Here is a 26,130-nt window from a genome sequence, read left to right as displayed (position 1 = left end):
GCGGCGAGGTCTGGCCTCTGGCAGCTCAGAAGGCTATGATTCAGGGAGACTCGAGGCTGAGGGGCACCTCACGTTACTAGGTCCCCAGAGTAACACTGATTCGAAGCCAGGTGGGCGGCACAGGAAACAACCCCCTAGGTTGGATTAGTTACACTTGAAGTGATCCCCATTTTACAGCACAAACAAAAGCCAAGCATTGGGACTTTTCAGGTTCCTTGCATCCCATTTATTTCAAGACATTTTAAGAAGTATTTCTTCCTGGAACTATCAGAACCAGAATGTGCTTTTTTTTTGGTAAGCACTGATGGCATTTAAAAGATCTGCAGGTGGCCCTTATCGACAAGTCTGAATGAAAAGGAGAGACTCTACATTCCCTCTAGCAAAATTCCTATATTAACGTAGCCAGCCGAAAGTTCCTTCCTTCCTTCCTTCCTTCCTTCCTTCCTTCCTTCCTTCCTTCCTTCCTTCCTTCCTTCCTTCCTTCCTTCCTTCCTTCCTTCCTTCCTTCCTTCCTTCCTTCCTTCCTTCCTTCCTTCCTTCCTTCCTTCCTTCCTTCCTTCCTTCCTTCCTTCCTTCCTTCCTTCCTTCCTTCCTTCCTTCCTTCCTTCCTTCCTACCTACACCTGGGTGCGCACTGTGTGAGTTCACGGCGAGTATAGTACAACTGTGGCACTTGAGGGAAACCACAGAAAGAGTTTAACACCAGGATTCCAAAATTAAGTCAGTAAATTCACAGAAAAGGGGAAACTAATGTGACCATCAAAATGACTTTGCCCATGATAGTCTCTGCTACTGTGCAGTACTTATGTTTATCACCCTCTCCCCAAACTGTCCAAGACTCGGCCGACAACTCAGTTTGGTTCTATGACTTACAACCTATAACCTGTAACAATATTGAAGGCTGAAAGACATCTTTCATTTCTTTTTTTTTTAATGTAGAAGTACTGCTGTTTATTCGGCCACTGATTAAGCTGATTGAATTGGGCATGAACTCCACATCTTTTATTTCTTTTTTTTGACAGTACTTTAGTGTGGAGGCACATCTTTCATTTCTTGAGCAAACAAACATATTTGAAATCACTGGGAGATGTCTTCTAGAACAGAGGGAATGAAATGAAATGGGACATCTGTAGTGATCTGATCAAGAGTCACTGAGGATATACACTCTGTTAGCCACTCCACTAATCTGTAAAAGATGCACACCCTTCAACAAGTTTAAAGATTAATGTTTCACTCATATATCTAGGGGAGCAACTTCAAAATCAACTTTTAAGAAAATATAGAGGGATAGGGCTCAAGTGGGAGAACAAATACCTAACATGCCAAGTCCCTCAGTTCAATCCCTGGCACTTCACGATTTCTGGAGAAATATCAGTTAATGCTCCATTTACACGCAAATGCATGCACACACAGAGATTATAAGACAAGATGGAGTAGACCCATATAGTAAAAATCCAGGACTGGAAGGAACCAGAGAGATTGTCCCTAGGTTAAGATGCTTGCCTTGCATGTGGCCGACCCTGGATTGATCCCCAGAACCACATATGGTCCGTAAAACACCATCAGGAGTGATCCCTGATCAGAGAATCAGAAGGAAATCCTGAGCACAGAGCCATAAACGAGTCCTGAGCACTGCGGGTGTAGTTCCCAACCCCCCTACCCCCGCCACTGCTGCCAATTAAAATCAAGTCCAGGACTTTATAATAAGATAATTCCCAAAAGTGGAATAAAGACAAGCTAGGAAACTTAAGTACACAGATAAAAACAAAGTGGTAAATTACCTGAGTTATTTTTCCTTCACATTAAACACTATATTAATATGAGACCATGAGGACACTCTCAAATTTTAGGTTTTCAGAAGACAACCTTGCAAGCAAAGGTAAAGCCCTTTTTACGTCTTTTTTTGGTGTTTGGGCCACACCTGGTGGTGCTCAGGGATTACTCCTGCACTCAAGAACCACTCCTGGCAAGGGCTCAGGGGACCATATGTGGTGCCCAATCCACTGTACGATCACTCCAGCCCAAAGCCTTCCTAAGTGAATTTTCTTTTTTGCTTCATATATTCCTGACTGGATATTGGAGATGTTGGCAATCAATGAGTGGCAATGAGTGCAGACTTCCCCCGACCAAAAATAAACCTCCCCACAAAAATCTTGCTCTCTCTCTCTCTAGCCAAAGGACTTGGAGAGCAAAAGCCCTAGTAAGACACAACATCCCTCGTGGAAAATCTCTAACAATTATTTTGAAAAACATACATATAACTAATACAGCAATATATGAAAATCAACATATAATAAATAAAATAAATCCATGTATAATAATTCAGCAATTTAGGAAATGGATATATCATAAGCAAATGTAGCTTATTCTAGGAATAAAAAACTGACCCAGTATTCAAAAGCAATCAATGAAGTCTACCACCTTAGCAAGTGAAATGAGAAAAATCATGTGAGCGATACTATCAACTCATGTAAAAATAAAGCCCCATAGCTGGAAGATTGCTTCATGAGTGGAGGGGAGAAGGCAGATGGAATAGAGGAGGGATCACTAAGAAAATGATGGTTGGAGGAACCAGCTGGGATGGGCGATACATGCCGAAAGTAGATAATGGACCAAACATGATGACCTTTCAGTGTCTGTGTTTCAAGCCATAATGCCCAAAAGTAGAGAGAGATAATGGGGAATATTGTCTGCCATGGAGGCAGGGGGAGGGTGGGAAAGGGGGGGTATACCCGGGATATCTGTGGTGGGAAATGTGCACTGGTGGAGGGATTTGATAATTGTGAGATTGTAACCCAAACATGAAAGCTTGTAACTATCTCACGGTGATTCAATAAGATAAAATAAAAAAACAAAATAAAAAATTAAAAATAAAGCGTCTGACAACATCCAACATCATTTATTCTTTTTAAAAAAATAATTATGACTGGAGGTGTATCTCCTCAACTTAGTAAAGAACTTCTACGAGAAAAAGAATGAAAAACACCTGACATCATACTTAACAAAAATCTGAATGCCTTTCTAAGATTGGACAAGGCAAGAATTTCTACTGTCACCAGTATTTCAACATAGTACAATACTGGCCCTAGCCAGCACAATAATGCAAGAAAAGGAAATTAAAGGCACACATAATGGGAACAAAGAAATGAAATGGTACCTACTTGCAGATAACTTGATAGTCATTGTAGAAAATCTCAAGAAAACTATTTTTAAAAACTCCTAGAAGGGCCCAGAAATGACTCAGTGACTTAGATGCCATGACCTTAATTATTGGTGCTACCAATATGCAGAAAGACCATCCTGACAGACCCACAGTTTGGGACCCCAGGGAGAAGAAAAATACTCCTAGAACTAATAAAATTTCAGTAAAGACAAGGGAGTTTTTGAAATAGATAAGCATACAAAGAGCAATCATTATTAGATAAGCTAACAATCAACATTTGAAAATCAAAATTTTAAAAATGGCATCATGTACAAAGACTCAAAATCAAGTCCTCAGATACAGCAAGACATATACATAACTCACATGCTGACAACTACACAACACTAATGAAAGTCAAAATAGAATCAATGTAAATAGAGAAACATATTCCTGGATTGAAGAGACTCAATGAAGATACAAATAAAAAGATTGACATAAAGGTACATTGTATAGTTTATACAACTTCTATAAATATTCTAGCAAGGTTTTTGTAACTCAAGACAGAAATATTCTAAAATTTATATATAGAAAGCCAAGGCAGGCTGGTGGGCACTGCAACACCAGAGAATGCTCCGGGCCCCAAATAGAGCCGGTATCACTGGGGTGCCCCAGATGGAGGAGGTGCAGTCTCCCCGCCTTCTCCAGACGGAATCCTGGTGACCGTGAGCTTCTACAAGCATGGCTCCAGTATGTGGGGACCAGCACTATTTCTCCAAACTGCGCGGCCACATAAGCAGTGCGCGACCTTTCTTAATATATAAAGTGAGCAATGGAAAATAGATGATCTAGCATCTGCCCCCAGAAGGCAGGCTTGAATGGTGGTAATGAATATCCAAGCAAAATATAATGCCCAAAACTATAGAGAGAGCCCCAGAGGCACACAAACCAATTTCGGAACTCAGCGGCTTCTGGCAGAAATTACTCCAGACTTAATTACTAGAATACCAGAAATCCAAAATCACATGCTCTTCATTATCAGCATTAGAAAACAAATTATCAAATGATGCCTTTTCGGCAGGTCTAATCGTTGGGGGGAAATTCCAAATAATAATAGTGGATTTTCTGTCGAAACATTAAATGTAATCAAAGTAAAGATAAAGTAAAGTGAAAATCATCTGCCACACAGGTAGGGTGGAGGGTGGGATGGGGGGCATACTGGGGCTCTTGGTGGTGGAAGATGTGCTCTGCTAAAGGGATAGGTGTTTGATCATTGTATGACTGAGACTTAAACCTGAAAGCTTTGTAACTGTTCTCACGGTGATTCAATAAAAAAAATAAATTAAAAAAAAGAAAGCCAAGGCAATTTAAATACTTAAAAAGGATTTTTAAAAACCAGTAATAAAGTGTGATAAATATAAGGCTCACTATGTAACGATATTATTGTGACCAAGGGTGAAGACAAAAAATAAGACTGGCAAAGGAAAAATTATAAAAATCACACAAGACACAAATGTAAACATAAAACTTTAGAAGAAAATCTAAGGGAAAGTCTCCAAGTGCTGGGTGTGGTGAAAAGTTTTGAGATATAGCCCCAAAAGCATAAGCCACAAAAGAAAAAGACAGCCATACACTGAAATTCATCAACAGTTTAAAAACATTTTCTCTACACAACCAACCCGGGTTTGATTCCCAGCATCCCATATGGTCCACCGAGAGCCACCAGGAATAATCCTGAGTGCAAATCCAAGAGTAACCCCTGATTGGCTGGGTGTGACCAAAAAAGCAAAACAAAAACAAAAAAGTTTGCTCTGCACAAAAAAAAAACGTTGTTAAGAGGGTGAAAAGTGGGGCTGGAGTGACAGCACAGTGGGTAGGGCGGTTGCCTTGCACGCAGCCTTCCCGGGTTCGATTCCCAGCATCCCACATGGTCCCCTGAGCATCGCCAGGAGTAATTCCTGAGTGCAGAGCTAGGTGTGATGCCAAGAAAAAAAAGAGGGTGAAAAGCTAAGCTATGGACTAAGAGAAAAATACTTGCCCTCCAGACTCAGCAATTGATTTGGTAGGTGGGGACAAACTAGGCGAGGTGTTGGGTCACACCTGGATGTGTTCAGGGCTTACTTCTGGCTCTGTACTTACTCCTAGCAGGGCTCAGGGGAACATATGTGGTGCTGAGAATGAAACCTGGGTCAGTTGCACGCAAGGCAGTACCCGCTGTACTTCCACTCAGCCCTTGACAACCAACTGGGATTTAGAGCAGGGCTTCTTAACCTTTTCCCACTCAAAACCCCTTTTTGGCCAAGAAATTTCTACATGATCTAAATATATATATATATATATATATATATATATATATATTTGGTCTTTAGTAGACACATCTACTGATATTCATAACCAATTTTATTTTAAAAATTCACAGTTATAAGACTCCACGTGCCACTGCTGAAGAAGCTAGGATCTAGAACTCTCAAACTCAATAGGAAAAAAAAATTCAAATAGAAAACTGAAAAAGACATGAGATTCATTGCCAAAGAGAATCTACTGATCATCACAAACACACACGAAAAGCTGCTCTACATTAATAACCACTGGAAAATGCAAATTGAGACCATGACAGAATAGCACGCCATGACCATTAGAACAACTCAGATGACAAACCAATAAAACCAAAGGCTGCTGAGCATGCGCAGCAACTGAATCTCTCCCCCACCGCGGGAAGAACTGTCCCAAGGCACAGCCATTGTCGAGAGCAGCTTGACAGTGCCGCTAAAACTCAACTTCAACTGACCACACAAGTCAGCAGGCACACGCTGAGACACGCATGCCAAAGAAACAAGAGCTTAGATGTGCCCAAGAAGTCACACACAGATGAGAAGAGCAGACTTATTTGTAATTCCCAATAGTTAAATATAACATAGATGTCCCTCAACAGGGCGTGGGCACACAGCATGTGGCCCATTCAGGCCATACAGAGTACTGCTTTGGAGTACTGACAGAGGCAGAGCAACTTGCTATCAAGGGCATTGTGCTAGAAGGAAGAGCCCAAACACAAAAGGCCTGGGTTGTATAATTTTAGTTCTATGAAAATCTCCAAAAGACAATATAGAGATAGAAAACTGTAGGGACGAGAGGCTTCACTATCTTAATATCAGCAAAGCGACAAGCCCCTACACATGTAAGATGCCATAGGTCTATGCACATTTACTACCCCAACACCAAGATCCTGGGTTTACTTTGCACTATGGACGAGTAAGAATGGACAGGGAGTGGCATGTGCAGTGATAGTACAGTGGGCAAGGCACTTGCCTTGCAAGCAGCAGAGCCAGGTTCAATTTCAGACACCACATGATTCCCCTGGGGCCCGCCATGAATGATCCCTGAGTATGGAGGCAGGAACAAACCCTGAGCAATGTCGGATATACCCCCCATCACCACCACGAAAAAAGGGAATATAACCAACGTGAACAACTAGGTGTACACAGATCTTGTGTGTACTACTTTTGAAACTTCCTATGAATTTTGCAGTGAAATACTTTTTTAAAAAGTATTGACCAGAATTGGCTGCCCTTCCTTAAACTATTCCCAGCTTAAAGGGATGTGAACCCAGCTTGAAAGAGGTCCTATCTTCTCTTCTCGGGGATCTCTGCACCCCCAGGAAGGCAGTCTTTATTTGTCTCACGTCTATGTTCCCTCCCGAATGGGGGCTGCTGGCCCATGCTCAGCAGCCCGAGTGCTCACTCCCAGGATGTGGGTTATGGTTAAGAGTTCATTTCTGTCTGGACTATGCATGTGAGTCCTATGCATAGTGAGAATGTAATCTCTGGAGTGATGTTCGATGAGAAATCTTCACAGGAAAAAAAATAATAATCACTGTATCACTGTCATCCTATTGCTCATCAATTTGCTCGAGCAGGCACCAGTAACATCTCCATTGTGAGGCTTGCTGTTACTGTTTTTGGCATATCGAATACATCATGGGTAGCTTGCCAGGCTCTGCCATGCAGGCGGGATACTCTCAGTAGCTTGCAGGGCTGTCTGAGAGGGGCAGAGGAATCGAACCCGGGTCAGACATGTGCAAGGCAAGCATCCTACCGCTGTGCAATCCCTCCAGCCTAATAATAATAATAATAATAATAATAATTTCTAAGGAGATGGAGCATCATGAGGAGTCCTTTTTGCCAACACGCTCCTGCCACTGGTTTCCAGGAGTCATAATAAAGATAAAGAATATGGGTTTTCAAGGACAGTAGACACGAGGACCAGGAATGTTGTCCCATCGTTGGAAGCCTGTCTCATGAGCTAGGGGAGAAGGCAGATGGAATAGAGACGGGATCACTAAGATAATGATGGTTGGAGGAATCGTTTGGGATGGGAGCTGTTTGCTGAAAGTAGATAAAGGGCCAAACGTATCTGTATTTGTATTGCAAACCATAATGCCCCAAAGTAGAGAGAGAGTATGGGGGAAATTGCCTGCCATGGAGGCAGGGGGAGGGCTGGAAAGGGGGGGATATACTGGGGACACTGGTGGTAGAGAATGTTCACTGGTGGAGGGATGGGTGTTTGATCATTATATGACTGAAACTCAAACATGAAAGCTTGTAACTGTATCTCAAGGTGATTCAATAAAAATAAATTAATTAATTTTTTAAAATATGGGTTTTGCTGGCCCGACTTGCTCTTCGGTATTTGCAGCCTAACGGTCCTTAAAGAACACACAGGATCAGGCCCCCAGTCTCTCTCAAGCATGCCACAAAGCATGCTCAAACTTGCCTTATCTTCCAAAGAACTGCTTTGAGTCTATCTCTTCAGGCTCAGCTTTGTTATTTGCTGTTTCAGGCCAGCCTCGGATGGGTGTGGTCCCGAAAGAGAAAGAGGAGGGAGTAAGAGTTAAGTGGCTGGGAACTTGGCAATGCTCGATGCCATGCTCAATGCAACTTTGTTTAGAACTACTGCAGCAGCGGGAAGCAGTATCCACTCAGGGATTGTGGCAGGCCAGCCTCCCAAACTTACGGGGGTGCCTCCTTGTTCTTACTGACATCTCATCCTCCATGGGAACAAGGTGGCTGTCCCGTCACCTGGGAACCACCTGGGAACTACATTTCCCTGTCTCTCCCATGCCTCAGTGTGTGGTAAGGGGTGTATGGAGAGAAACGCCCTCAGGAGCAGGACAGACTGAGTCCCCCACCCTACCAGCAGCCCGCCCCACCCCCCACCACTGCAGCCACACCAACTATTGCTAAGAGTATTGCTTCACTAATACTCTGTACAGAGACACCGAACTGTGAAAAACTTCAGGTACCCTGGTGTCCAAATTGAGAACTCTGGGGTCTTCGAGGAGGGGCGGAGAGTGGATAGCCTCCTTCCACCCCCACTCCCCTTACTTTCAGAAGCCCTGACAGCCACCTCCCACAGATACTGCCACATCAACTCAATGGCTCAGACCATAGATCCTGAAGTTTCTGGACCACATGACTTGATCAAGCCTCTTCTTACCCAAAGCTCATTCTTAGCAAACTCATGAGATGTGGGAGCAAATTTAAGCACATCACATTATTTCTGAGAAAAGCCCACTTCAGTCCTAATGGGCAGCTCATTAATGAGGAAGCAATCTGAAAGCTCGACATTACTCATAACTGAAATCAGCAGCTCTCCGGAGAGAACGTTTTATTAGTTCCTCTGCCCTAAGAGTAGGCACACAATGATAATCTCTGAAGGATAATGTGTTCCTTGTATAATAGGCCAGTCTGATGTTTATTTCTAGCTGGTAATGAGTATATTTTTTAACCTTTATCACTAATGTTCTCTTAGAGAATGTGGAGAACATCGTGTACCTATTTTCTCAACCTCCCCCCAAATGATACAAAATAAGGACCACTATAAATGGAAATTGGTTAGCTTACTAAGTATAATGCTGTCCCTGAACATCAGACTTTTGTTCTTTCCCAGAATCCTGGTTGACAAAGGATTCTCAGAAAAGATACAAACCATCACATGTCCAACTCTCTCTCTCCCCAAGACTTAAAAAAATGAATAATGCTAAGCCATTCCTTATAACTCCAAAATAAACTGGCAAAGAAGTAAGTTGTAGTAAGTTCCTGTCCCCGCCCCCTCCAAATAAGCCTCGGTTCCTATCAGTGAGAGCACTACATGTGTTACTAGTAAGCCTCCCTCAGCCTGATTCTAGCTGTCACCTAAATAGTGAGAGAATATGACAGTTTGGGACAGTCACTGAACAGTAAAATAAAAGATAATACCTCCTTTTAACAAATGGGATTTGGACAGACTGAGTATCTACATGCAAAATAAGGAAATTGGACCCTTCCCTCATACTACGTACAAAACTAAAGTCAAAATAGACCACAGTCCTCAATGTAAGTCCTTAAACTATGAAAACAAACATAGGAACAAACCCTTCTTAACTTGGGCATGGTGCTGCTTTCTTTGATAACATACAAAGCACAAGTGACAAAAAAAAGACATCATGCTATAAGCAACCAAGAAACCAAGAAGTTGGTTTCAATCCCTACTACTGAAAATAATTTAAGAGGGTCCAGAATGTAGCTCAGTGGTAGATCCAACCTCATGTGTATAAAGCTCTGAGTTCAATCCTTAGCAGACCAAAATAACACCAAGACAGAGAGAAAAAGAGAGAGAAGTTACAGAATGGAAGAAAACAATTGCCAAATTATATATCTAACAAGAAACATGTAACCAAAATATATATTTTAAATCTAACTAAAAAAAAGATAGCCAGATGAGATCCAGAGCAGCCACGCATGACATGGCCTCTCTGCTCCTTAAAGACTATGATCCGGGAGGTCTACTAACCCATTTTGGCACCCAGAGACTTACTAGAAATGCATCTAGACTGTGAGCTGAGCTATGACCCCATGCCGCCCAGGGAGGGGGAAGGATTTCCTCTCCCAACGCTTTCTTTCTACAGGGAAGATATCAGCGGCAGCAACACCAGGGCCCACGTGGCATCTGCCATTCTCCAGAACTCACAACCCAGAGGTAGGAGCCTGTAGTGATGTGGCGCGCAAGAGATCATGGGATGGGGGTGTTACCAGCACGCTCTCTGCCCAGATGAGATCCGGAGCAGCCGCGCACAACATGGCCCCTCTTCTCCTTAAAGACTATGATCCGGGAGGTCTACTAACCCATCTTGGCACCCAGAGACTTCTTATAGAAATGCATCTACACTGTAAACTGAGCTAAAACAACAGAAATCCAAAACCTATAATCTTCATTCCCAGCAATGGAAAACAAACTATCAAATGATGCCTTTTCAGCAGGTTTGATTGTTGGGGGAAAAATTCCAAATAATAATACTCAGTTCTCTGTTGGAATATTGAACGTAGTCAAAGTATAGAGAGAATAAAGTGAAGATCATTAGCCACTCAGGTGCGGAGGGGGGTGTGGGAGGGGGGTATATTGGGGTTCTTGGTTGGGAACAGGTACACTGGTGAAAGGATGGGGATTTGATCATTATATGACTGAGACTGAAACCTTAAAGCTTTGTAACTTTTGTCACGGTGATTCAGTAAAATAAAAAATTAAATTAAAAAAATAAATAATCCAAGGAAAATTGGGCAAGTAATCTGAGTAGGCATCTCTTCAAAGAAAATTTACAAATAGCCAATAAGCTCTTGGCAAGATGGTCAATATTAGTTTTAAAAAAATACAAATCTGAGTCGAGAGATAGTACAGGAGCTAAGGTGATCCCTCAAGACAGAGCCAAGAGCAAGCCCTGAGCACTGCCAGCTGTGGCAAAAAAAAGGAAGAAAAATAAGCACAAATCAAGACCACAAGGCATTATTTCATACCCACTCTATGGATAATAACAACCATGGGTAAATAAGAAGAAAAGTCAGAATCTGAGCAGGAGCAATATAGTCCAGCAGGAGAGCTCATTTGCCTCGCACGAAGCTGCCCTGGGTTCTATCCCTGGCATCCGACATGGTCCCCTAAGCACTGTCATGAGTGATTCCTGTGTATGGAGCCAGGAATAACCCCTGAGCACCACTAGGTGTGGTCCAACCCCCCCAAAGAAAAAAAATAAAAATAAAAACACTCTTTCATCGCTAGGAAGACTGTAAAATGCTGTTTCCACTGTGGAAAACAGTTTGGCAGCTTCTCCAAGTTTTACATATTGACTTGCCATATGAAGCAGCAATTTGACTCCTAGTATATACTCAAGATAAATGAAAAGAGAAGTCACACAAAAACCTGTTCACAAGTAGTACTGGCATTATTGTTATTAGCTTGAAAGTGGAAACCCAAAGGTCCACCCACTGACATATGGTCACCTAAAATGTGGTACAGCCTCACAATGGATTTGACAATATAAAAGAATGAAGTTCTAAGTTATACCACACCAAGGATGAACCTTAACAACATTATGCTAAGTGAAAGAAGCCAGGCACAAAAGACCACATGTTGCATGGTGTTGTTTAATTGAGATGTTGAAAATAGGCAAATCTTGAAAGAGAGAAAGTAAATTAGAGGTTGCCTCAGGCTGATAATGGAAGGGGAGAACAATGAGTGGCGGCTAAATACATGGAACTGCCTTTCAGGATGATGACAATATCCTGAAATTAGAGTGTGGTAGTGATTGCACAGCCATGTCAATATCCTAAAAACTACTGAATCTTTCATTCTAAGGGAAAACCAAATGGTAGGTGACCTGTATGTTAATAAAGCCATTTGAAAACAGGACAAGGGGTTCATGATTTCAAAGAAGACCTAAAAAAATGGGGACAGAAGAAACATACCTCAAATATTGGCCAGCTACAACAAACCCATCAACAACAAGACCAAAGGCAATATTCTTAATAGTAAAAAAACAGAAACCTTTTTTTCTAGATCAGGTACAAGGCAAGGATGTCCACTGTTGCCACTCTTATTCAACATAGTTTTGAAGTCCTTGCCATAGCAATCAAACAAGAAAAAATATCAAAGGGATCCACACTGGTAATGAAGAGGTCAAACTATCACTATTTGCATATGACATGATACTGTACATTGAAAACCCTAAAAAGAAGTGACATGTTGGAACTGGGGAGATAGCTAACAGGGTTGGAATACATGCCTTGCATACATGAGGCCCTAAATTCAATCCCTGGCACTGTAAGCACCACTGCACATAGCCCGAGATCCCCTAACATGGTCAACTCCTGGTGGCTCTACACATTGCTAGGCCTGAGCAGTTCTTTATCATTAGGCCCAAATAATAAACTCTCAGGCCAAATACACTGGGTCAGGGACCATCAGGAGTGGTCCTGGGGCTTCCTGAGCACTTTATGGGAGTCCCTACATCCCCAGAAACAAGTGACACTCCTTATCGACTGAAAGTTGGACCTGAGGGTCATGACTGTGAAAAATAAGGGAAACTTACATTGGTACTATTATTTTCTCCTTCCTAGGAAAAATACTGAAGAAAGGAGAGGGGAAGAGAATCAAATCTTATGAAACACAACAAAGCCCCCTGGTGCCGGTTAAGTACAACACCTTAAAGCCCCTCCAAGTGATGGGTAGAGATGAGTAAGGTAAGACCATGCTCCAAAGCCCCATCCCTTAGTCTAGAGATAAATGAATGCTGGATGGCAGGGGCCTACAGATTGAAAGGGAACTTTGCAAGTTGCCCTTGTTTATCTGTGCCACTTACTTCTGGACTGTCGGGTGGGGTTTTGCAGTTGCTGCCGAAGTTGAGCCCCCAGCAGAGGGCGCGGGCTCCTGGCTTTCACCTCGAAGCTTCCGACGGATGGGCTTGGAGGGCGGCTGCTGAGAATGGGATGAGTCCTGGGGATCGAAAAACAAACACACAAGGAAAGTCAAAACCAAAACGCATCCTGCCATCAGGCCCACAGCCCGTTTTCCCCAAGGTCTGTCCACAGGCGCACATCCACTTACTGTGGCCCTCAGAGCTAGAGCTGAGGCAGGGGCTCAGCATTGGGCCTGGCCATGTGTCTCAGATTCCTTTAGTCTTTCTTCCTTTCTGCTTAGAGTCTCTCCATTTGTTTTGTCCCCCGAAAAAACAAAGAAACCACATTCTAGCAACCCACTATCCTTGCCTCCCTTTCTTTTATTTACAAGAAATTGTAAGGTTTTTTTGTGGGGGGGTGTCACAGCTGATGATGCTCAGGGGTTACTCCTGACTCTGCACTCAGGAATTACTCCCAGCAATGCTCAGGAGACCGTGTGGGATGCCGGGACTCAAACTCAGTTCTGCTGCATGCAAGGCAAGTGCCCTACCCTCTGTACTATCGCCCCAGCCCCTTTTAGTTTTAAAAATGCTGTCTCAATAGCCAGGGTTTTATCACATTAATTTCTGGTGATAGCGGAGATGGATCCAGGACCTCCCACGTGGCCAGCTCCCCAGAGCCTTTTCAAACTGAAGGCCAATACTGGTGCTGGCCTCACTTGGCAGACTTGTGACATACAGGGCGTTTCTATGCGTTTGCAAGGGACTTAGCCCTGTGCGCAGCATTTTCCCATCCCCCAATTCATACAGAGAATAGAATGTAAGAGCTTCTTTCTGGAAGGCAACATCAGCCTGCTTTCTGGAAGCCCCTGCCTCGCCTGCAACCTTCATGGGGATATGGGGGGGAGGGGCAGAGAGCTCAGTGGCACGTGAACATGGCTAAAAGAGAAGCAGCAGGATGCAAGAAGAGACCGTGGAACGAGGGTTAAAAAAAGGGGTGCTAGGGGCTGGAGTGATAGCATAGCGGGTAGGGCGTTTGCCTTGCATGCAGCCAACCTGGGTTCAAATCCCAGCATCCCATATGGTCCCCTGAGCACGGCCAGGGGTAATTCCTGAGTGCAGAGCCAGGAGTAACCCCTGTGCATCGCCAGGTGTGACCCAAAAACAAAAACAAAAACAAAAAAGGGGGTGCTTGAGGCTGGTGCAATAGCACAGCGAGTAGGGCGTTTGTCTTACATGCGACTGACCCGAGTTCAATTCCCAGCATCCCATATAGTCCCCTGAGCATTGCCAGGAGTAATTCCTGAGTGCAGAGCCAGGAGTAACCCCTGTGCATCACCAGGTATGACCTAAAAAGGGAAAAAAGGGATGCTTAGCACGGCCCCCGAGATGCTCTGAGAGGTTTAGCAGGTGTGTGAGATTCTGGTAACAGCAGCCTTTTCATCCTGCCACACCTCTTGACGCTGCCAGGCAGCCCCCCTGAGCTGGGAGCTGGGAGAGGGAAACACAGACTGTCAGTGACACCAAGGCCAAGTGCAAGGATCCTCAGGAGCCAGGAGTGTCGTCTTCAGAAGGAACCCCAAGTGCAAGGGTTCCCAAGGCGGGGCTAGCAGCACCCGCCGCTCAGGGTTGCAACTCCCAATGGCCAGGGCTTCCTGGCACTCGCCTTACCTTCTTCACGGGGCTACTTTCTGCAGCTTGGGAGGGGGCTCTGCTCTGCTGTGAGGGTCCCTCGCCATCGGAGACTGGTTCAGACTGTAGCAAAGGATCATAGAAAGGTAGAAATGCATCAACACAGGGCTGGAGCGATGGCACAGCAGGTAGGCTGTTTGCCTTGCATGCAGCTGACCCGGGTTCAATTCCCAGCATCCCATATGGTCCCCTGAGCTCCGCCAGGAGTAATTCCTGAGTGCAGAGCCAGAAGTAACCCCAGTTCATCGACAGGTGTGACCCCAAAAAGCAAAAAAAATTGCATCAACACAACACCATGATACTGGGAAGACCGCACAGGAAAGTAGCCCTGCACGGTCAGGCCTGCAGATCTTCCACAGAGGTTCATTTTCCTCCCATCCCCTTTCAACACTGTGTAACCTTAGGGAAAGGATTCAGGAGGATTTCTCTTCTAAACACACACACACACACACACACACACAACAAAATTCCTACTGCTTCACAAGCTCAAACCAAAATTAAGAAGTCTTATTGTGGAAAATTGGCCTTGGGGAAAAAAACATTTTAGCACAAGCATGAACAAAAGCAACAGTCATAATTTCTTGACGCTGCAATTGGAAACAAGATGAGCTTGCTCATAATCAAACACTCTGGGCCTGCCTCTACTTTAAAGAAGGTGTTGAGGGCGTGCAGCAGAGGGAGTAAACAGAAAGCTTGGGGCTGCAGGGGCGGATGCTTCGGGATCCATGAGCACATGCACGAAAATGGGCCGTGGGTGCCCTCTTTTGAGGTCCGTGCAGACCAGCAGGCCTCACGCAGTGAGCAGGCAGGGGGCCTGGGGAAACTGAGTCCCGATCTGCCCTTCATCCTCAATGTTCTCTGTACTCGGGCCACACTAGAGCGGTGGTCTTCAACCACTCACGTGGCCTGCCAGGTGACGGTGAAGCCACCTTGGTTAGAGGCGTTGGTCCTTGGACCGGTTACGCAGGGCACACACAGGTGTAAACTGAAGAAGGCTTTGAGAGAACAAGGCCTCCTACTGTTAGTCACCAGTCATTAAGTCACCAGGTCAAAAAAAAACACCCTTGTTGTGAGTCCAATTGTTTTGTGTTGTTTGGGGGCGATACCCGAAAAACCCCTTGTTGTGAGTCCAATTGTTTTGTGTTGTTTGGAGGTGATACCCGGCGATGCTCAGGGGTTGCTCAGGAATCACTCTGGATGGGGCTCAGGGGACAATACGGGATACCGGAGGTTGAGCCGGGGTCAGCATTGTGCAAGGCAAGTGCCTTTCCTGCCCGTCCGGTCTCTCCAGGCCCGAATCCAGTGATTTCTGCATGAGGGCCAGTGACATGCATATTAATCCACATCTCCACAAATACACCCCACAGCTCCCAGCGGCTGTGGCCTGCCTGCGTGGGTCCTAAGGCAGCCCTCCCAACGGTCAGCGAGTGTGGCTGCTGGCCCGCTCTGAGCATCTGGCCTCAGGCACTTCCTCTCCCCTTAGCCGACACCCACTGCTTCTAGCCTCGCAGGCCCTTCTGCATACCAGGCCCCCTGCTAACCTTTGCCAAGCGCCTGCCCTGGTCCAAAGAGACAGTTCAATTCCCAGCACCCCAAGGCCTGTTAAAAGTGATCTCTGAGCGCAGAGCCAGGATGAAACCTTTGGCCCCACCCATATAGCCCCCAAACCCAAGCAAACCCCAAAGAAGCACCTGTCCCTGGCATCTGCGGGGCCGGCGCTCCTACTCCCAAGCCTGCATGCACCCCGAAGCCCAGGGGGTGGCACGCTTGGCCCCAGATTCCATCACTGGGCCTTCCCACCCCCTGCAACCCCACCTGGTCCCTAATATCCACGGCCCATCTGTGAGTCGCCTCCCAACAACTCTCATGTCTTTTTTTTTAATTGAATCACCATGTGGAAAGTTACAAAGTTCTCAGGCTTATGTCTCAGTTATACAATGCTCGAACACCCATCCCTTCACCAGTGCCCATATACCACCACCAAAAACCCCAGTATACCCCCCGCCCCCGCCCCCTCACCCCAACTGCATAACTGATGAATTTCACTTCACTTTCTCTTGACCTTAATTACATTCCATATTTCAACACAAAACTCACTATTGTTGTTGGAGTTTCCCCCCAAGAAGGACAGCCCTACTACCAAGGAAGCATTTGATAATTAGTTTTCCATTGCTGAGAATGAGGAGCTATGTAGCCCCACTGCTCCAAGTACATAATATGTACTTCTTGTGTCTTTTTAACTCACTCCGCAGACACGCAACATGGCTAAAAGCAAGTCCGGAGAACCGCCAGTGTTTCCCCTCCCACATCCCACACGCACTGCGCATGCTTTACAGCACCTGCCATGATTTCCTGCTGCTGAATATTTTTTTCCATTTACAAATGGGCTGTGTTTTCTAGCTCTGATTGAAATAAAGCAACCAAAACCACCTCCAGAGCACTACAGCGGGCTGACTCTAACCTCCAATCTCTTTAGGAAGAAACTCAGGAGCACCGCAGCAGGCGTACCATCACCCCGTGACTGGATCTAAATGGGCTAGTACTCACTGAGCAAAGAAGGCAGGAATCAGGCAGAGCCTCACCAGGGCCTGATGTGATCCCAGTAAGAGGACGGAGAAAATCAGCTTTGTGCTAGACAGCTAGGGATGAGCTTCAGAGATGCAAAAGCCTGTCTTCCCGAGAAATTCATTTCCTTTCCTTCAAATAACAGTATGAGGCGTCTGTGAGGCTTAGCCGCTCAGAAGCAGAACAAACCAGGGAAATTTCTTGGCTTTCCTTTATGCTCTCCTAAATTAACGATCTGGAGAGAATGATACCCCCATGAAAACAACGGTGTCTGAGTAGCTCCCTTTCTCCTCTGCGAATTAGAGAAAGCAAAGGGGGACAATGCTGTCAACATGAGCCTGTCAAAATGTTTTGGCTGTTGAACCGAAACCCAATGCCTGAATCTTGTAAAGAAACAAAAGCCCCTGGATTATAATATTGCAAATGGCCTCCTCTTCCTCTACATGTAACAGCACGTCCTCAGCCCCGACAGGGCCAGCCAGAAGAACGCTGTTTTAGCAGAGAGTTTACTAGAACTCGAGCCGAGAGTCCTTTCAAAAGAAACGCTTAGATTTGAATATTAATACATCTCTGCCCACAAATGAAAAATACCTTTTCATTCTCATTTGCATCAAAAAGCATGGATAGATCACGTAGACTGGATAGGTACTTCTCGGGATGCGGAGGAAGGTTCTGGACCTTTGTCCACTCCCCTGGTGGGTGGAACAATACAGAGTCAAGCGAGTTGGGTCAGAAACGGGCTGAGCACTGGGGAGGCTACGCATTCTGATTTTCTACCAGAGGAAGGGCTCATTCATCAATAGAATTAAACAGCATCTAGAACCCACACACCAGGTCCTGCTCCTAGAAAACCCCCAGAATTGTCATTTCAAGCAATGTGCCCCCCCCCCAAATGGGTGCTGACGCCTCCTGCGTGCAAATAGCTGCTGTGTTGTGAGGACATCCAGGAAGTCCAGACAAGGGGCCCATGGAGAGGAGGTGAGGCCTCATGCCAACTGTTGTGTGAGGGAACCATCTGAGAAGTGACTCCTTGGGGCCAGAGCGATAATACGCCGGGGAGGGCTTCTGCCTTGTATGCTGCCGAGCCAAGTTCGATTCCCAAGCACAGAGCCAGGAGTCAGCCCTGAGCACCACCGGGTGGGCATCAATAAAAACGAATACTCCTGCCCTAGCTGAGCCTTCAGAGGACCGCTGCCCAGGCTGCCATCTCGACTGCAGCCTAGTGACAAACGCTGAGCCAGAGTCAGCCACGTCAGTTGCTCCTAAATCTTCGATCCACCAAAACGAGGAGATGATAAATGTTAGCTATGCTAAGACTCCAAAGAGCCCTGGTGTGTGTGTCCAGGTTGGGGGTGAAATAATGGTGAGAAGTTAGGAGAAAATGGGCGAGCAGGAGCAGGGAAGGGGCACGGTCTCACGGGCTCTCTCTCCCCTTCGCTGCAGGGAGCAGACACCTAGGGCCAGCGCTCGGAGAACCTTTTCTATAGAGAGAGACTAAGCTCTAAAGTCTATACCGCCGTCACCTCAAAGTGAAACAGAAAGGAATCTCCCTCCGACAGGGAGACTGCCACACTCAATCACTCCCACGAAACCAAAAAGGTAAAAAAGGTAAAAAAAAAAAAAAGCGGCCAGAGAGTGGCTAGGGCGCTTGCCTTGCATGTGGCCAACCCAAGTTCGATTCCTGGTATCCCATGAGGTCCCTCGGGTCCTCCAGGAGCGATTCCTGGCAGCAGAAAGCCAGGAGCAAACCCTGAGCACTGCCATGTGTGGCCCCAAGACCAAATGAATGAAGAAGGTGAAGTGAAAGCAAACAGAAGTGGCACTATTGTGGCTCCGGCAGGGGCTCCAGCAGTCAGAATATCAAGGCCTGTCATTTCCCCAAAAGCCACCCCGACATATGGTGGCAGCATTAGCCTGCTCGGCCTCTTACTGTGTTTGCAATACAGTGACTTTCCCAAAGGTGGGGCCAACCCAGGACAGGGAGGCTTCCTGCATCTTTCCTCCTCGAGCCCATCTCATTCTTTCTTGAAGTACCCGGTTCCTGTCATGACATGTCTATGGTGCATGCTTCCTCCTGCCTCATACACACCTGCCAAGTATGTGGCCGGGGATCAAACCAGGGTTGGCGGCGTGCAAGGCAACCAGCCTATCTGCTGTATGATCGCTCTGGCGCCACTATAGGACTCTGAGTAGTGAAGTTACCTGACAACGCTGGCGTTTTAGGAAGACTGCTCTTGATCTAGTGCATAAAGTGAATGGAAAGAACTCCAGAGTGAACCAAGCAAACTACAACACAGGGCTGAGGAAGAAAACGACAAGAGACATGGGTCACTGAAGGCAGTCTGGTGGCCGAGGAGATCTAAGAGCTACATAAGCTGGAGCTGCTTAACTGGAGACTGGCTACATCCATGTTGGCTGACAGGACGTGCTGAGTGAAGGGAAAGAATAGCGACACATGGAGGTGAGGTTTCAATCTTGGGCAATAATTAAATCACGGAAAAAGAGTTTGGAGCGAGAGAAAAGAAATATGGCAGTGGGGCCATAGAGATGGCTCAATGGGCTGAGTACATGCAAAAACAAAAGCTTGGCATGAGGCAGGCGTAGGTTTACTGCTGAGCACCACATGGTCCCCAGAGAGCATGACAGGAGCCCCTGAGCACCACTGGGTGGTAGCACTGCACTGTCGCACTGTCGTCCGGTTGTTCATTGATTTGCTCAAGCGGGCACCAGTAACATCTCCATTGTGAGACTTGTTGTCACTGTTTTTGGCATATTGAATACGCCATGGGGAGCTTGCCAGGCTCTGCTGTGCGGGCGGGATACTCTCGGTAGCTTGCCGGGCTCTCTGAGAGGGATGGAGGAATCGAATCCAGGTCAGCTGCATGCAAGGCAAACCTCCTACCTGCGGCGCTATTGCTCCAGTCTGACCACTGGGTGGTACTTCCCCAAAAGTAATTTTAAAAAAGAAGAAAAAAAGGGGCTGGAGTGATAGTACAGTGGGGAGGGCATTTCCCTTGCATGTGGCTGACCTGGGTTCAATCCACAGCATCCTATATGGGCCCCTGAGCACTGCCAGGAGTAATTCCTGAGTTCAGAGCCAGGATAACCCCCGAGCATTGCCGGGTGTGGCCTTAAAAGACCAAAAAATAAAATTAAATAAAGATAGAAATAAAAAAGAAGAAAACATGGCAGCAACAAAAGGTGAATAAAATAAAGCAGATCATCACAGAGCCATTCTGAGCAGCTTATTTTTATCATGTTATTTATAGCAGTATCTCTCAAATAGCGATTTCAGGGAACACCAATTCCATGAACTGGCTGGGGAAGAGGTTTCCAAACTTATTTGGCCTATCATCTGCTGTTCAGAAAAAATAAAATTAGTCATCTACTTCCTGGAACTGCTTTCTCTAAGGGAGTAGAGAGTAGGCGTCTCCCCTCACTGCACTCAAGGCCACTACAGCCCCTCTGGATGTTTCCAGCATCCCCACAGGGCAGTACTGCCCACTCGGAGAAACACTGGCCTGGTGTGCAATGACAGGCAAACTTCTATAAAGAGCCACGAAGAAAATATGTCCCAGTGCAATACGTTATCTCTGCTGGTGACCACTAAGCAGTCAGGGACACGAGAGGGTGTGGTTAAGTGCCAACAAGACAATTTACAAATGCAGGTGGTGGGATAGATTTGGCCTGTGGGTCGGAGCCGAGAGGGACACCGGTTTGCACAGCTAAGCGTAGAGAATACTGGTAGTCCCCCTCCCTCCTGGAAACTCGCAGAACGCACCGGACACCACGCGCTCTGATGTGGAAACACTTTGAGGCCAAGGAAGATGCCTGCTTGGCCCAACCTGGCAGGCCCCAGACAATCTGACGTCAGCTCCTTATTCGCCTGTCATTCCGATTAACATCCAGCACAGCTCATGTTTTCTGTCCAACATACTTTGGAAAGATACTGACCTGTAGTTTGAGAACAGAGGGGAAAAAAAAAACATCCCGTTTGACTTGGATGCCACATTCCACACCCAATCCTTTGAGAGGTGCATTCCTCACAGTGCTTGGCGGATCCAAGGGATTCTGGGGCCCCTGCTGCAACCCCCCCACCGCCCGACTCCAACCCTGCACCTCTCACCTTGGCCGAAGTGTAGAGGCAGGGTCTGACAAGAAAGAGCTTCCTTTCTTCCCTCGCCCGCCCTCCGTCCCTGCTGGAGCAGCTGTAGTTGCTGCTGACAACCACTGCTCAGCAAGAATTTATTTACTGGGCTCCTTTAAAGCCTCCTAGATACAAACACAATAAAAATCATTCACTCTGATGGTTAAAGCAGATGAACACAACGCTGATAAACTCGGGATTTCTGAGAAATGCCATGGCTCCGACTCCACTTCCACGCAGGCAGGCTCTGCGAGGGTCCCAGAACACCCATCCCGGCGCAGCTGCTCCTCAGCCCCCCATCTGGGACAGTGCAGAAGGTTCAAGCCAGCTTTTTCCAGCCTGCGCGTCCTCCCCTCGCGCACATGTGGTCTAATCCACCCAGCACACCAGTGATGAACTAACCCTGAAAGCACCTTCTCATCAAAACATTCTTTTTCTCAAAAGCCCTCAGTGGGTCCCTAAAGCCTATAACACACCACACAATCCCCCAACCATTGAACTCTCTCCCATCATCTGGCTCTGATTTACCTCTCCATCATAACTGCATTATTTCACCATATGGAACTGGCTCCAGGCACATAACTATTACATAACTCTTCAAACACACCAAGAGACTCTTCCCAACTCCATTCCATTCGTTCAAGGCCTTCTCAGCCAGTGGTTCCGAAAATGAGCCACACAGGAGAATAATAAGAGGAATTGTTTTTACAAATTTCACACTTTCCGATGTTACCCTAGACTTCCCTAATTAGAATCTCCTAGGGGTGGCTGAAGCATTAGGCACTTCGATGTTAACAAGCTCCCTGGATGATTTTTATGCAGCCAGCCCAGAACAAATGGAGACCACTGGTGGTCCAAACTCTTCATTTAAGAGATGAGAAATTCAGGTCTCTATGGTCCTAGTCAGAAGTCCATAGGTGCTCCAGCAAAATCCAACTAGGTCTCTTGTTTCCTTCTCCATCTACCAGGGACTGGGTGCCATATGGTTCATCAATAAGTCTTTGAACTTGGACAAATCCCTCAGTAGTAAGACTTTTAAGTCAAAGCCAGATCTGTGATCCAGAAAAAAAAAATTAAATCCCCTTTTAAGAAGTAGACGGGGGGGGGGGGTGCCACAGCAAGGGGGGTGAGGGGGAATGAGACAGTAGAGAGGATAGGGAGTTTGCCTCGTTCAGCCTGTAAAAATCCACTGTCTTGTTCACTCCATCTACACTTTCCAATATGCATGTTCTCTTCAATACACCATAAACACACACAGACACATCCAGTCAAGCCAATTTCCTGTCATGTCTTAAAAGTGCCACCTAGTGGCATAAAACAAATGCAAACAAGAGGGAGGTTTCACCTCCAAAACTGTCAAAGTATAGCTCAGTTTCTAATAGCACCTTCTAGGGGAGCAACAAAACCGTAGATCTTTTTTTTTTAAAGGGAGAGCTGGGGTTGGAGAGAGGGCACCATACTGCTTTCTGGTCACCTTTTAGGAGGTACAGGGAGGGTTCCACGTGCCCATTGGCTGTACCAAATATGGCCCAGTGACAAACCTGTGAAAGCTATGTTGGTTGAGATAAATGTAAGTCTGCACTGGGAAGATACTTTAAAAATTTTTTTTAACACATACAACAATGGTTCATAATTTGAAAGTCACTGGTGGATGGAGAAACTGGACAATCTTTTTTTTTCTTTTTGGGTCACACCCAGTGATGCACAGGGATTACTCCTGGATCATACACTCAGAAATTACTCCTGGCAGTGCTGGGGGGACCATATGTGATGCTGGGAATCGAACCCGGGTCGGCTGCATGCAAGGTAAAGCCCTACCCACTGTGCTATCGCTTCAGCCCTGAAACTAGACAATCTTATTAACTTGTGCTTAGTTATAACTTCAGTGATGTGCAATAATGTTTTTACTCTCTAGATGCTCATTTGTAAATTTCCCTGAAAGCGTTCCCAGATCCCCTCTGCTACAAAAACTGAGCCAGCACTCACTCGCTGTGAGGATCCAAGCAGCTCGCTTTGCCTTCTGACCCTCAACTTCCTCTGCCACAAAATGACAGCCTGTGGAAAATGCGCACAGAGATAATGACCTTACAAAGACTTAGTACACTCAGAAGGAGGATAAAAATTCCTACAGAGGGTCAAATCATAGACAGGCAGCCCAGGCCAAGGGCTCAGAAGCAGGTAGAACAGCTGAGAGAGCATAAATGGCAGAGTCAGAGATTTAAAAGTGCCACATGGCATGGGAGACTGGTATCAAGCTCAGTCCCCAGAGCCAGGAACTAAGGTGCAAAGGCCGGATTAAGCTTACGAAGTGCCCAGGGCTGTCCGCTTAGAGAAGGGACAGGAAGAAGATGCAACACTGCAGCCAGGTCTGGGGCTAAACCAGCTTCTAGAACCAGAGGCAAGATCCCTAGCATCTACTGGACGGAAGGGCTGAACCTAGTATAGAAAAACTGGCTCTAGGGTTGGAGGGATAGTACGGGATTAAGGCACTTGCCTTGCAAGTGGTCAAAACCAGTTGGAGAAAGCTCTGAGCACCGCCAGGTGTGGCCCCAAGTGAAAAACAAAGCCCAAAAGACTGGCTCTTATGCCTACAGTCAGTAACACTGTAGAACAAACTGGGAAGCTGCCAAGAAAGTCCTAAAAATCACAGTGCCAGGTGATTAACTGCACTTACTCACATGATCATTTCACCAGGTTTGCAAAGTCTGAATCATGTTTTACACCTGAAACCAATATATTATAGGTCAAGCTCCGCAATAAAAATTAAATTTAAAAAATAACTGGCTCTAGCCTCGACACGCACGGGTGTAGAGCTGTTGGGCGCGGCTGGTAGAGATGTCACTTGGAATGAACGGAAGAAGTTCAACTGCAACTTCCAGTCAGATGGTTAACCTACTGTCACATAAATCCAAAAAAGAACAGTGCCCTCCCAGTTAGAAAACATGACCCCAACTAAAACAAGTAAAAACAAGCTGAAAATCACTGTATCACTGTCATCCCATTGATCATCGATTTGCTCGTGCGGGCGCCAGTAATGTCTCCATTCGTCCTAGCCCTGAAATTGTAGTAGCCTCTCTTTACTCGTTCTTCCCAGCAGTGCCGCATTGAAGGCTCTTTCAGGGTAAGGGAAATGAGACCCATCATTGTTACTGTTTTTGGCATATCGAATACGCCACAGAGAGCTTACCAGGCTCTGCCACGCAAGCAGGATGCTCTCGGTACCTTGCCAGGTTCTCTGAGAAGGAGAACTAGGCTATATGTTTCGAACTCTCAATGTTAAAAGTAGTGAAATCATCCTTAAAAAGAACAGATGGGGGGGCTGGAGTGATAGCACAGTGGGTAGGGCGTTTGCCTTGCATTCGGCCGACCCGGGTTCGATTCCCAGCATCCCATATGGTCCCCTGAGCACCACCAGGGGTGATTCCTGAGTGCAGAGCCAGGAGTGACCCCTGTGCATCGCCAGGTGTGACCCAAAAAGCAAAAAAAAAAAAAAAAAAAGAACAGATGGGGCTGAAATAAAAAATGGGAGAAGAAAAACAAGAACAGGCTAATATTAGAAAAAATGAATTTGGGGTCAGCGATAACGGCTCAAAGAGATGGAGAACAAGCCTTGCACACTTGAGGCCCTGAGTATCATCCCCAGTACCGTACAGCCCCCAACCACTTCCGGGTGCACCTCCGAAGGCCCTGGACACTTTTGCATATGGTCCTAGCATGCCTAAACCACAGTGCCAGGCCCAAGACCAAAATGTCAGGCTCCCACAACTGGAGCAGATATCACAGGGAGTGGCCCCTATTAAAAAGGGTCAATAAATGAAGAAAGTTATTTAAATGAATGAATTATATAATCTGGAATCATATATGGTTGTATAAAAAAATCAAATGGAAGATGAAGATTTTACCCAAGGCCAGCCTAGAGACACAACCGCATAAAAAGCGATAAAATATTATGTTGCTAGACATAGAAAAATAGCTCCCTGGAGTTCAAAAGGAAATTGGGAAAACCAAGAATAAAAGTCTGCAGATGTATGACTAAGAGTGCTCTCAAATTAAAGATCATTTTCCAGGTGGAAAGTGCATACCAAGAATCATCCAGAATATGTCAATTTTATTCTATGCCTAGACACAATGCAGTAAAATTGAAACAGAACATCAAAATAAAAGTCACTCTAGAGAAAAGAAAGAGTTACTCCAAAAGGAGCCAAACTAGGGTTACAGCAGAATGCTCAGCAGTGACAAAACAATAAATGTAAATGTCAGAAAAGAAGGCAGTAATGTATTCAAAAGGGAAAGGGACAATAACCTTCAACATATAATCCTGTGCCCAGCAAAATTATCATTTAAGAGACAGGACAATAAGAATTTACCATGCAGAGAACACGAATGAAAAACATTACTAGATGAGAGATTTCAGTAAACTGTTCATTTGAATCTCACAAATTGTTAGAGTTATCCTAACTATATGATTATGCAAGATTATATGTCTCCTCGCAGGCTCTGAAAGCATGGTCTTCTAGAAGTAATTTCCAGGACCAGAGAGAGAAGAAAACAGGCAGGGTGTTCGCCCTGCCTCAGGGTGACCTCGCTTTCATCCCAATATCCCCTAACGTCCCATGAGCACTGTCACGAGTGATCCCTTAGTGCAGGGCCAGGAGTAAGCCCTGAACACCGCCAGGTGTATCCTCCTCCTTGCAAACAAACAGGTAAAAAAATTAAAAGGTATCTTCTAAAGATCTGAATGACTTTTGAAATTTATTTGTATATGAGCATTACCAAAGTAACATGATTTACAGTTTTAATATCACGGTGTGCTACAGGCGTACAATGTTACTGCATCACACTCACCACCAGGGGGCGATACCCTGCACAGTGAATCTAGGTCCTT

The 26,130-nt window shown here is 45.7% G+C and overlaps 1 protein-coding gene across 2 annotated transcripts in view; it reads right to left on the bottom strand.

Annotated features, from left to right (window-relative positions):
- REPS2 (RALBP1 associated Eps domain containing 2) overlaps window positions 1-26,130 on the bottom strand; it is a 243,405-nt gene that overhangs the window by 8,015 nt on the left and 209,260 nt on the right. For both annotated transcript variants that reach the window (XM_055121665.1, XM_055121666.1), the window contains exons 15-16: window positions 14,513-14,596; window positions 12,806-12,939 (exon numbers count right to left, since the gene is read on the bottom strand). In XM_055121665.1, the coding sequence (XP_054977640.1) occupies window positions 12,806-12,939; window positions 14,513-14,596 (218 nt within the window). The remainder of the gene's footprint in view (window positions 1-12,805; window positions 12,940-14,512; window positions 14,597-26,130) is intronic.

The sequence above is a fragment of the Sorex araneus genome, chromosome X (assembly GCF_027595985.1).
Source record: "Sorex araneus isolate mSorAra2 chromosome X, mSorAra2.pri, whole genome shotgun sequence".
NCBI classification, from domain to species: Eukaryota; Metazoa; Chordata; class Mammalia; order Eulipotyphla; family Soricidae; genus Sorex; species Sorex araneus.
Note: the sequence above shows the minus strand (reverse complement) of the source record. Positions and strands in the feature narration are given on the sequence as shown.